At 37.5% G+C, this 13,942-nt stretch overlaps 1 protein-coding gene across 1 annotated transcript in view; it reads left to right on the forward strand.

Annotated features, from left to right (window-relative positions):
- Positions 1 to 5,854: 5,854 nt before the first annotated feature.
- The window catches only part of LOC126212678 (zinc finger protein 267-like), a 123,702-nt gene continuing 115,614 nt past the window's right edge, over positions 5,855 to 13,942 (forward strand). The window contains exons 1-2 of the mRNA XM_049940097.1: positions 5,855 to 5,970; positions 7,813 to 7,899. Coding sequence (XP_049796054.1) covers positions 5,944 to 5,970; positions 7,813 to 7,899 — 114 coding nt within the window. The 5' untranslated portion in view covers positions 5,855 to 5,943. The remainder of the gene's footprint in view (positions 5,971 to 7,812; positions 7,900 to 13,942) is intronic.

Here is a 13,942-nt window from a genome sequence, read left to right on the forward strand (position 1 = left end):
TTAATTTTTGTCATGTAACTGAAAACTGTGTCTTTACTCATTTAAGTGTGGTGTCACTCCAGTATTCCATCATCTGGGGTGTCATATTAGTTGCACATGTGCACTGGGCTTAAATCATGAACGAAGATTTACTACAAACTATTTCATGTACAGCACTATTAACTTAAGAAAACTCTCAGACATGCACTTTTGTTCATGTTGATATGCTCTGAAGTTAGGGATGAGGGATTCTCTGAATGCTAAAATTGTATAAAGCATTGCTTTATTTAAATTTGTTTAAAATCTGGTAGATGATTCCTTAAGACAGTATTAAGCTGATATATCATACATTCCACATTACACTTCAAGCGTTGAGAGTCTCTGTTTTCGTTAGTAGTATTATTTTTAAAATTTAGTAAGTACAGCATATATTTTTCGCAATATTGTTTTAGTTGAAGCTTTGTTATATAGCCGATTGGGTGAATAATTTTTTTTTTTTAATTTGTGTGATCATAGTGTCCATAAATACTGTAGAATTATTTGTAGATTTCGAAACCATACTTGCAACTACGAAAAAATTAATGAAAAACACATAGTTTCCCATACGACTTTCATGAAACAGCGAGGTGGCGCAGTTATAGCACAATGAACTCGCATTCCGGAGGACCACGGTTCAAACCCGAGTCCAGGTTTCCTAATTGGGTTTTCATTAGATTAGATTAGATTTACTTTCATTCCAATTGATCTGTAGTGAGGAGGTCCTCCAGGATGTGGAACATGTCAGAAAAACAACAATACACAACAAATATTTACAACTAAAACAAGTAAACTAATGTACCATTCCACAGGTCCCAAGTGGAATGATCGTCATTATTTAATGAACACTAAATGCACTGAATTTAAAATAAAAAGTTTGTTATTTATTTATAAGGTAATAAACATGTAATACAACTACTGTAATACTTATTTACAATGAACACATTACTGCACTGAAATTATGCAGAAGTTATGTTGTACTTATATACAAATCAGTTGGTTTTACTAAGAAATTCATCAATGGAGTAGAAGGACTTGGCCACCAATAAATCCTTCAGGCTTCTCTTAAACTGAATTTCATTGGTTGTTAAGCTTTTTATGGCTGCTGGCAAGTTATTGAAAATGTGTGTTCCTGAATAATGCACACCTTTTTGTACAAGACTAAGTGAATTTAAATCCTTGTGAAGATTATTCTTATTTCTAGTATTGATTCCATGAATTGAGCTGTTGGTTTGAAAAAGTGATACATTTTTAATGACAAATTTCATTAAGGAATAAATATATTGGGAAGCAGTAGTTAGTATCCCTAGTTCCCTAAACAGGCTTCTGCAGGATGTTCTTGAGTTCACACCACATATAACTCTTACTGCACGTTTTTGTGCCTGGAAAACTTTAGCTTGGCTTGATGAATTACACCAAAAAATAATCCCATATGACATTATGGAATGAAAGTAAGCATAGTATGCCAGCTTTTTCGTTTTTATATCCCATATGTCTGACAAAATTCGCATTGCAAACAGAGATTTGTTAACACTCTTCAGCAGTTCTGTCGTGTGCCCCTCCCAGTTGAATTTATTATGAAGCTGTAATCCCAAGAATTTAACACTGTCCACTTCTTCTATCTTCTTGTCATCATATGTTAGACATATACTCTTGGGACACCCCTTACAAGTTCTGAACTGCATGTAGTGTGTTTTTTCAAAGTTTAGTGACAAAGAATTGGCTAGGAACCAGTGATTAATGTCCACAAATATTTTATTGGCTGATATTTCTAAGAATACACTTGATTTGATATTTATTGCAATGTTTGTATCATCGGCAAATAAAACAAACTTGGCATCTGGTAATGTTACTGATGAAAGGTCATTGATATACACAAGAAAAAGTAAGGGCCCCAAAATGGAACCTTGTGGGACCCCACATGTAATTAGTTCCCAGTTGGATGATGCCTGACAGCTTGATACATATCCCTTTCCTAATAACACCCTTTGTTTCCTGCCAGAGATATAAGATTTGAACCATTTTGCAGCATTTCCCGTTACACTATAATATTCTAGTTTACTTAATAGGATATTGTGATTTACACAGTCAAATGCCTTTGACAGATCACAAAATATACCAGTTGCCTCCAATTTTTTGTCTAATGAATTAAGCACATTTTCACTGTAAGTGTAGATAGCCTTCTCACTATCAGAACCTTTTAGAAATCCAAACTGTGACTTTGCCAGTATGTTATTTGAGATAAGATGGTTATAAAGACGACTGTACATTACCTTTTCGAAAATTTTTGAGAATGCTGGCGACAGTGAAATTGGACGGAAATTTGATGCTATTTCTTTATCTCCCTTCTTAAACAGTGGCTTAACTTCAGCATATTTGAGCCACTCAGGAAATATTCCACTGATAAACGACTGGTTACACAGATATCTTAATATGTTACTTAGCTCAGAATCACATTCTTTAATTAACTTTGTTGATATCTCATCATACCCACTAGATGCTTTTGATTTTAAAGATTTTATGATGGACATTATTTCTGTTGGGGTAGTGAGGGTCAAATTCATATTATAGAAGTTACTTGATATGTCTGGTCTAAGGTAATCCATAGCAGCATCTACCAAACCTGACAACCCCATCTTTTCAGTAACAGTTATAAAATGTTTGTTAAAAGTTCTGCTACACTATACACATTTGTCACCAATGTATCATTTACTCTTAATGCTATTTGTTCCTCTTCATGTCTGGTTCTACCGGCCTCCTCCTTCACTATATCCCATATTGTCTTTATTTTGTTATCTGATATGACTATCTTTTCCTTGTAATATATTTGCTTTGACATCCGTATTACAGTCTTTAATATTTTGCAGTATTTCTTGTAATGTGCTTTAGCATCAACATTAGAACTGTTTCGGATTGACAGATACAGTTTTCTTTTTGTTTTACGAGATACCCCTATTCCTCGAGTAATCCATGGCTTCTTTGTAGACTTTGCTCTAACCTTGGTAAGTTTTGGGGAAAAGCAGTGTTCGAATAAGGTAAGCACTTTATTAGCAAAAATGTTATATTTTTCGTTCATGCCATGAGCACTGTAAACATCAGTCCAGTGAATGTCTCTGAGAGTGTCCTAAAATAATCAATTTTTGGCTTACTGATTACCCTCTTGAGCTCAGATTTAACAGATTTTATATCCTGTTCAGTATTAACATTTAACAGAAGGAACTGCATGTCATAGTCTGAGAGGCCATTGACTATTGGAATTTTCTATAAAAATATTATCAATGACTGTTTGTGAGCAAGTGGCTATCCTAGTGGGGAACTTTACAGTGGGAATTAAGTTGAATGATAGTGTTACTAACTCAAATAAGTTCTTATTGGGAGAGTCTTTAAGGAAATCTACATTGAAATCACCAGCAACCACTATTTCTTTTTTTTGGTTGTTAAATGGGCCAGTACAGCTTCAAGGTGCTTTACAAACAGATTAAAGTTACCTGCAGGTGCTTGATATACACTTAATATTATGAAGGATTTTTTGTGAAATTCTAATTCTGTTGCACATGCTTCCATATGCTGTTCTAGGCAAAATTTATGAATGTCTGTGTTCTTAAATTTATGACAGTTCCAGATGAATGTGGCAACTCCTCCTTTCTCCATTTCTGATCTACAAAAGTGAGATGCTAACCTAAACCCTGTAACACTTAAGACTTCTATACCAGTGGCCACATGATGTTCAGAGAGGCAGATTATGTCAGCTGGGTTTGAAGACTCTAATTCATCTATGCAGATAGTTAATTCATTAATTTTATTTCTCAGTCCTCGAACATTTTGATGCAATAAAGGTAGCTGACATTTCACATTGACTGAATTAAAATTGGTTGGAGTTAAAATATCGGCTGACAGTTGAAAATTCTTAACCAATGGCTGTTTATGCTGATGTAATAAGCTGGAATTATGTTTTTTGATTTCTTTCTCAAACTGAAGGTTTGTCTCAGTTCTAACCTCTCTTAAAATTTGCTTTCTTTCTGTCCTCCCTACCCTAGAAAAGGGTCTTTTCTGAATCCTATAACCACTAGTATTTTACCACTCATGACAGTGCCTCCCCCCTTCAACTTTCCTGCTATTTCCCCAGCCAATTTACCCTTCCCCTTCATGTTGAGGTGAAGGCCATGCCAAGTATAATCCCACCTACTGAGAGAATCAATATGAACCACACCAATGTGTGACCCCGCACCCAACATGAGCAGCCATTCCAGCTCCAAATTAACTCTCTTGACAGAAGAGTTCAAATGAGGTCGGTCATGGCGCCCAAGAACAGATACAAACTCTACACTTGTATGCTTCGATGCTGATGCAATCTTCGCCAGGTCACCTACTGGTGATCTGTCAATACTGTTACCTGCCCCACCCACTATAACCACGGTGTATTCCTTAGTGAAAACTTTGCAAAGTGACCCTAAATCCTCTGTCACCTGCTCCAGACCAGCACTAGGTTTAAAAAAATTAGTGACCTGGTATTCTGATCCTAGTTCATGCTGAAAAAGTTGGCCAACACCTCTTCCATGGTAACTACCTAACAACAACATTTTCTTTCCCTTTACTGATTTCCCTACATTCTTACTTTTCAATTTGCTAATGAAAGTTTGTTGTGCCCTGTCTACACTGGCAACTGCTTGAGGCTCACCAGCTTCTAACTGAAGCAACAGGTCAAATCTATTTTCCACATTCACCATAAAGCTGTCAGACAAAGTTCTAGGCCTGTTCCTCCTGTTGCCTGTTGCCACTTCCCACCTCTCTTTACCCTTCTCCCTCCTTAACCTATCAAGATCTCCCCTGGCCTTGTCTAACTCAGCCTGAAGGGCGGCAATTTTCCCCTCCTGTTCTAGTATCTTCCTATCTCTACTACAAATCCTACAAAACCACTGATGAGTCTCATTTACTTCCCCTATTCCCACGCCACTACAGTCACCCACATGGAAAAAAGTACAGCACCCATCACACCAAAGCTCCGACCTAACAATTCTGCGGCAAGTCAAGCACTTTTCACTCATGATAAACGTAATAGTTTATTAAGAATAAGTCAGTTAAATTACATATAAACACGAAAATATGGTTACACAAATTTGGCCTATACGCAACTGTGTGTAAACAAAAACAAAAGTGCAAAGTTTCTGAAACAACAACTTAAACTTTACGCTACTTTCCGGAACTACTAGTTAAATAATGAAGAGGTACGATAAGTTAAATTGCTGGAGAGAGCAAGGAACAACTAAACGAAATTCTATAGATTTGCTGCAGCAGAACGTAAACAGAAAATACGACTGTACGGTCTTTTCGCGTTTTCTGCTATATTACGTAAAGAAAAATGAAACCTTTAATGGTACACGTAAACGGCACAATAATACACCTATTTACCACGTAATCAGTACTAATCTATATGTTTTATAATCTAAAATGACTTATCTTTACGAGAACACCAAAACTCGCGCTAGTCGCCTGGCTGCAGGGCTGACTTCCGTAAATCGCTTCACGCACATGCCAGGACAGTTCTTTTGAAAAGGCACGGCCGACTTCTTCAGCAACGGGACCGATGACCTCACTGTTTGGTCCCCTCCCCCAAATTAACCAACAAACGACTTTAATTTTTTTCCTAGCAGACATGCAGCTCTGATTCCAAGAATGTTAGAACGACCTCCGTGGTAGGTTCTTTCTTCCGCGTTGATTAACTTTGACCACAGCAGCAGATGACTGTAGAGCTTAGTAGTTCGTGTCATGCGTTGGTACAGTATTGTGTTGTATTTTCTGTGTAATATGTATGTGATTTGATGGTGGAGACACGAAATCACGGAAAGACACATACTGAGTGTGGTACTAAGTCCATACTTAATTTTTATTATCATTACAGCTAACTGCCTCGAATGAAGTAGTTTGCCAATGCCTTGTAATGATGCTATAGCAACTGTTGGTACAATTATTATATTAGTTCAATTTCATTTATTGGGCACATTTGAACGATAAGTTTGTTTCACATTTAATTATTGTATTATCTTTGGCGCTTCTGGTTATGGTTTGAGATAGCCTTAGAATTTCGTAAGTAATTATTTCAGGTTATGTGTATCAGAACCAAACACTTGTTATTTTCAGTGAGCTTGTGTTTCCGCATTGCGAGCAGGAGGTGACTAGTGTTTAAACAAACATATTAGCGCACATTACGTACCTGTGCTGTTCGGCAATTCCGAAAAATACCAGATCGACGTGTGGGTATGTAATGTGCTTGCTCTTTTCCTTCTGTCCGATAAAATTGCGAAATGTTTCCCGTGATTTAGCAAAAGAACCGCCAGAAATTTTGATTTGTTGTCTGTAATTACCGGAAAAGTGTCTATATGCTGTGGTGGTTAGAGAAAGTGAAGGTCAATGTGAAATACTTAGTGATTGACGAAAAAAGGCCCTCATGAAGTTCACACACACGCTGCATTCATATTGTTATATTTACTTGTGTTGTGCATGCGAAGTTTGGTAACAATATTCGTGGAGGAAGGAATAGGGACGGTAAGAGTTCACTGTAATCTGATCTGTAGTTCGTCCGGGTTGTAGCGCAAACAGTTGTACTGCCGATACATCAGATTCTTTAGCACACGTTAATACAGAGTATCAGGGATTGGTTATGTTGGTATGAAAGAGAATGCTGTAGAGGGAATTCATTGTGTTGCGTTTTCCATGGATTTTCAATGTGCCTATGTGCTCCATAGTTTAGTAAATAGTGTTAACTGCTGTTTGTAGTAATGTGCACATTTCAATCTATGGAAGGATATGGGAAATATAATAGACTCTGTAAGGCCTAATGGGTATGTGTAATTGCCACCGACGAAAGCATCCCAAAACCACAGAACATTGTCATGGGACGCTTATGAGAAAGTAAATTCACTAAGTCTTGATAGAGGAATTTAATCGTTAAATCTTAACAGTCAAGAATCATTTATTTTTCTATGCAATGTGCAGGCAGCAGTGTGTGTTTTTTAGTGACTGCGTAACGATTGCAGCATTGCTCTATATTGAGTTGATAATGTTGAATGTAGATGACTGTATAAGGAAACAGTTGTTAAAAATACATACTAAACTGACTGAAAAAAAGAAAGTTCTATCTGTATGGGTGGATTTTCATGGTCTGCTTTTCTGAATACCATGAGCAAATATGGGTTTATAGATTGATTGAAAATGCAGCCAGTATGGTTGAGAACTAATTCTTTTCTGTTCTTGCATACGTTGCTAAGAACATAATTATAAACCTCTTACATTATTCTATATGTTAAGGAAATTGCAGGATACATTGACAGGCTTCGATATGGCTCGAGGCTCATTTTCATCTTTTATTCTTCATACGTAAAATTGTCTACTGTAAACAGATTTGTGTGGTAAACTCACTTTATCTTAGTTGATTCACATGACAGTTAGAAATTTATGTGGAAAAAGAAAGATAAGTCAGCTACCATATTCAGAATAAGACTGATTACCACAAGCAAATGCTACTAAGTAACAGCAGTAACTGAAAGTCATTTGTTTCCACTGTGTGGGGTTTTTTGTTTTCTCTCAAATTGAGTTTTGTTTTCCATTAATGACACTGAGGCTTCAGAGTCCTCATAACCAGCAAGTTGTCAATCAGTTCATTTTGTCAGGTTCTTTGTCCCTCAGCCATTTTTAAATTTTTGATATGCATCGACTCATTTGCTGCAGCCAGCAAATACTGCCTGTGCATTATGTCGAATAATGACACTGTAAACATATCACTTTTGCTTTGTTTTTCAGTGGCTTAGGAGGGCAATCATGGACTGCAAGGGAACTAGTTGGGTTAAAAAAGAGAAGAATGAAATATATGCTGAATCAGAATCCTTGGTAAATAGCTTCTTGTGTTTTTTACCATTGTTTCATTAATTTCTTTGTGCAATGTGGTGTGTAAACAAGCAGATTACATGTCCTGTTTGTCAGATGAAAAATTTGGTATTGGCTGTTGGTTTTGCTTCTTGACCAAACGAAGTTGACTGTTGGCTGTGCAACATATTTGCAATGGATTGGTGTCTTGTAGTATATGATGCTGCTCTCTAATATTTAATGTTTCAAAATTTCTGCAGCTTATTTTTAGTGTGATGTTGGCATCCCAGTAGTCAATGATCACATGTTTGCTGTCTACTAGGAAATTGTCAAATGTTCTTGAGTTGTGACGTTAGCAATCACTTGTTACAAATTAATTTCCTGCTTTGAGATTTAGTTTGGTGTGTTGTTAATGTCTAGATTTGTTCCTTTTTTAGAAAGAGGTATTATTAATGGATATGATAAAGTAATATATAGGTGGACTCCACTTGCTAGAGTGCAGATGATTTAGCTACTACTGTAGATCAGTTGTGCCGGCCGCGGTGGTCTCGCGGTTCTAGGCACGCAGTCCAGAACCGTGCGACTGCTACGATCGCAGGTTCGAATCCTGCCTTGGGCATGGATGTGTGTGATGTCCTTAGGTTAGTTAGATTTAAGTAGTTCTAAGTTCTAGGGGACTGATAACCACAGCAGTTGAGTCTCATAGTGCTCAGAGCCATTTGAACCATTTTTTTGTAGATCAGTTGTATGGTTTGCTGGATGAATTGATCATATGCTATATTTGTGGTCAATTTTTAAGTTGGCCAGAGTTGCTTTCTCAGACAAGAGGGATACATATGTGGATTTATTGCAAAGACAATATTTGGCAGTCTATTTGTCATGGTGCCTGATGGAGAAATCTAAACTCATGATCTACAATATTTCTTTCCTGGTGTATAATATTTGCTATTGTTCATCTAATTGGTTTTATATCCTCAAAGTTATTGTTAGCAATATTACCATTCTTGATCTGTTTTTGTTTTGTCAGTAGGTATTCAGAATGTATTAAATATTGGGAAGTGGTAGGGGACCAAGAGTTGTTGATAAAATCCTTTGAGGGGCTTGATTACTATTAAATGAAAGAGCAGTTGGTAGTGTAATGTGCAACCCTAAAAAGGAAATGGTGGTAATGCTGATATTAAAAGGAAAAAAGGAGTGTTACAGAATGTTGGAATGTTTGCAGTGCTCTTTAACCAGTAGATCTTCACATTACCACTCTAAATATTTAGTATCAAATAAATTACCTAAATGTTAATATAATCACAGAGTTAAACTGTGTTGGCTCAAGTATGACACGTCTGTAACATACAACATATGCTTACAGGTTTGGTGATCATAAAAGAAGTAATTATAGCAGAATATCACTGTCAGCTTCAGGCAAATTAAAACATGCTGAAGTTACTGTTAGAGCTCACTCACTGATTCAGTTTTTCTGAGATTAGCAGGATTTTGAATTTTCCAGTGTGTGGCCATCAACTTCTTATGGAAAATTCATTCCTCTACGATTACATGCCCCAACACCCATGGCTTTCTGTTACTGAACAGTACCTTTCCCAGTGTCTGACTCTCTCCTAACCTACAGCCCCATCCTGGTCGCCATGACCGACTAGATTCTAGCCCACAATTCTCCATTGAAGGCACCGCCTACAAACAAATCTACAGCACATCAAAGGGCATTTGTATGGCACCATGTTCTGCCAGTTCATTCATATTCCACCTAGAGGATTCATTTCTAACCACCCAGAATCACAAACCCTTCACCAGATCAAGATTCGTTGATGACATTTTTATAATCTTATTGGTTTGTTTATTGAACCTGATCTGATTAGGTCCATCAGGCCCTCTATTAAACTGGACCACAGTTTCACAAATACTGTACCCTTTTTGTATCATATTTTCCTGAAACTAAGTTTTAATATGACAAATAGTATAACAATGATTTGGGTGTCTCAATTAGCAATGTCAGTGAATAATACTATGAACTAAAAGTTAATACTGGCAGTACTTCTACTACTGCAGTTGATACCACTAGCGGTGCTAGTAGTGGTGGTGATGAAAGAATTTGAAGGAGTGCAAGGTAGGTTTTATTCTGATACAGTGTGTAATGGGGAAAGGAAATGTAAGGAGACTCCACCAGCTAAAAATATTGGGAAACAATGTGATTGCAAGGAATATACTAAGGGTCACTGTGAGGCCTCCACAGCCTAAAATTTCCTTTAGAGTGTTTTCCCAGAAACAGATCTCCCATGCCTTGTCTTGTCAGTCACACATACAGAAGTGTCCAATTCCACCCTTCTACTTTGATCCATGACGTCACAAATACGGCAGAAGCAACCATACACTACGACTCCAATATGGCGCCTGTGATGTCATTACGTAAACATGACCACTGACATGAAAATACAATTAAAAACCGAAACACACACACACACACACACACACACACACACACACACCCTCCCAGTGCACTGTGCACTTATTTTCTCTTTCTCAGTTTTTCTCCTCCCCTTCCCCTCCCACTGTACAGCTTCCCAAAACTGCCGTTAGCAACCCACACTGTCTTTGCCACATCCTTGCGTGGTGTCACAGAGAACACATTATCTTCCCCCCACCCCTCCTCCCACCTTTACATTGCTATTCCTCTCTCCCTGCCACGTGCTGCCTCATACCTCACAACCCACCCTAACAGATTGCTCATGCCAAAAGCAGATGGCCATGTCTCAGTTCGCGCGCGTGTGTGTGTGTGTGTGTGTGTGTGTGTGTGTGTGTGTGTGTGTGTGTGTGTGTGTGTGTGTGTGTGTGTGTGAGGCCGAACATATAGTGTTGCCTGTATTTGTTTACCAGGCTTAGAATACTAATAGTTTTTGATATCTCTATGACTCTGTTGTTGGCATCAGGAAGAATGGTAAGGAATGTGTTGCCAGAACGCAGTTTACAAACAAGATACTGTAAGTAATTGCAAACATCCACATCCCAAGGCATGGGCTAGCAAGAACAGGAAACTCTCACAGAGTGAATGACCTCAAAAGTTTTATTTATTATTCCCTCCCTGCTTCATCCACATCATTTTAAAATTTCAAAATAAAACTGTGTGATTGGCTAATAGAAAATCCGTATTACAATTAGTTGTATGGTGTGGGTATTGTTGATTTCAATATTAAAGATTCTGGTGGTACCCACTGATTTCACTACACTATTGTTTTTTGGAAATACAGAAGCGTCCGATCCCGCCCGTCTGCTTTGACCCATGACGTCACACACATGGTGGAAACAAAAACAAACACACACACTTTCCACAAGAAGCCTAATGACACTAACGGGACAAGTGCGGGAAATGGGGTGTTTTGGGTGGGGGCAAACGAAATGTAAACAAATTTAGACGCCTTGCGTAGCTACAACGTGTAAGTGAAGACAGCCATGCATGAATACCCACCCACCTCCCCAGGGGTTGTAACCCCTGCAACCCATAGAAGGTAAAGATGCTTCAGTAGCTGATTAGTGTTTTTTGTCTTTTTTTTAAAAAAAAGAATCTCACGGGATAGAACGAACAGATCAGAAAGATAAATATAATAAACTAAAACAGAAATTGGAGGAAACAGATAATTAAAATAAGTAATAAATGTTTTTAAATTAAAAAAAAAACTCACGAGATAGAATGAACAGACCAGAAAAGTAAATAAAATAAGATAAAACAGACCTGGAGACAGCCACACTCAAACCAAACTTCGCGCCGTCATGACGTCACACACAACACCCTTACGTCATGGGTCAAAGCCCACGCGTGGGATCGGACGCTTCTGTCGACCCTGTTCTTTTATATGATGAAGCGCATTTTGTATGTAATAGTTACCGATAAGTAAATAAAGATTATGGGAGTAGGAAATATGATTCAAAGTAGCAGCATAGGAAAATGATGTGCAAGATGCTAATAAATTTTCAAATTTCTTGTCACTGATCATTCATATAACTTTCAGATCATTACCATTGAAATGCACTTTACTGTCTCTGAGAAGGCCACTCTGAAAAGAATGAGTCATTTCTTCTTTGGAAGTGTCATAGACTTAAAATATGTGATAATTTTTTGTAATATATCTAAAATTGTCTTCTTGAAAGAACTCCTGGCAGATTTTTTAAATGGATGAGCAAGTGAACCAACAGGTAATTCTAGAATTTGTGTGACTGTATGAAATTAAGCAGTGTTATGTTATGGCTCAATTTTGCTGAATATAATATAGATTGACTTGATGCACTTGCCCATGCTAGACTACCCTCCCCAAGCCTCTTAATCTCTGATGACTGTCACCTTCTACATCCATTTGGACTTGCTTCTTGTCTTCAAGCCATAGTGCCCCTCTACACATTTTACCCTCACATATCCCTCCATTACCAACTTGACTATCCCTAAAAGCCTCAGAATTTGTGCTATTAACAGGTTCGTTGTGTTAGTGAAATTGGTCCCTATGTTCCTCCCTCATTTGTTGTTTCATCTACCCATCAAATCTTCAGCATTCTTCTGTAGCACATTTCAGATGCTTCGATTCTCATCTTGTGTGAATTGCCTATCATTTATGTTTGACTTCCATACAGGGCTGCACTGCAAATATCATCAGAAAATACTTCATAACACTTAAATTTATATTAGATGTGAACAGTCCTCTTTATTAGGCACATGTTCATTGATATTGCTAGTCTTCACTTAATTTCTTTCTTACTTCGGTGATTGTCATTTACTTTGATGTCCAAATAGCAAAAGTTGTCTACTACTTTTACTGTCTCATTTTCTAGTCGAAACTCAACATTGCCTGATTTATTTCAGCTAGATTCCATTGTTTTTATTGATGTTTGTCACAGAATCATCCTTTAGTGATGATATCCAATTTTACTCTTCCGAGTTCTACCTCCCACACATCCCTTCATTGACAGTTTCAAGATGCCAGTTTTGTTTGATAGAATTACATTGTCATTGGTAAACACACAGTTCGCTTTACTTTCTTCCAGATTTCCTTCGTGTCTTCGTCGTACAGAGTGCATATCAGATGAAGGCTACAAGCCTGTCTCATTTCCTACTCAATGCTTCCCTTTCATGTCTGTAAAGTCTTACAACTGGTGTCTGGTTTCTGTGAAAGTTGCAAACAAACTTTTGCTTGCTGTCTATTTATTCTGCTGCTGCCCAAATTCCAAAGAGTGCAGTCAACTCCACATTCTCAAAAGCATTTCAGTAAATCTGCAAAAGCTGTAAACACAATTTTGTTTTTATTTAACTCATCTTCTAAGGTAAGCCATAGTATCAGTATTGCCTTGTGTTACATGTTTCTGGTACCCAAAGTGATCTTATGTAAGGTTAACCCTCTAAAAGCTTTTCCATTCTTACAAGCATGTCATATTAATCTGATAATATTCACACCTGTTAGTACCTGCCTTTCTTCAAATTTGACTTATTACATTCTGGTTGATGTATGACTGGACGTCAACTATCTCATATCTTGCACAAAAGTGGAATAATTTTGTCATGGATGGCTTTCCCATGTATCCCAATAATTCTGAGGGAATGTCATCAACTGCAATGGCCTTGTTACTACTTCGCTCTTTCTGTGCTGTTTCAAATTCTGCTCATGTTATGATATTTCCAGTCTTGTCTGCAACTACTTCCTTTTCCCATTTTGGAGCAAGTTCGTTCCCCTTTGTCTTACAACCATTCTTGTTTAGCCATATTGCATCTTCTGTCAACATCATTCCAGTCATGTCTGTATTCCCTTTTGTCTGCTTAAATAGCTACATGTTTGTATTTTCTCTTCGCATCAATTAAATTCACTTCTCATGAGTTGTGAAGGTATTCCTACTAGGCCTTACTTTTTACCTATGTTTCCTCCTGCCTTCACTGTTTCATCTCAAAGCTGCCTATTCATCACCCAGTGTATACATACCCTCTATTTATCACTTTTTGCCTAATGCTCATTTTCAAACCATCAATGAGCTTTGGTTCATTCAAGTTTATCCAAATCCCATGTACTTAAATTCAACTTTTACC

The sequence above is a fragment of the Schistocerca nitens genome, chromosome 11, assembly GCF_023898315.1.
Source record: "Schistocerca nitens isolate TAMUIC-IGC-003100 chromosome 11, iqSchNite1.1, whole genome shotgun sequence".
In the NCBI taxonomy this organism is placed as follows: domain Eukaryota; kingdom Metazoa; phylum Arthropoda; class Insecta; order Orthoptera; family Acrididae; genus Schistocerca; species Schistocerca nitens.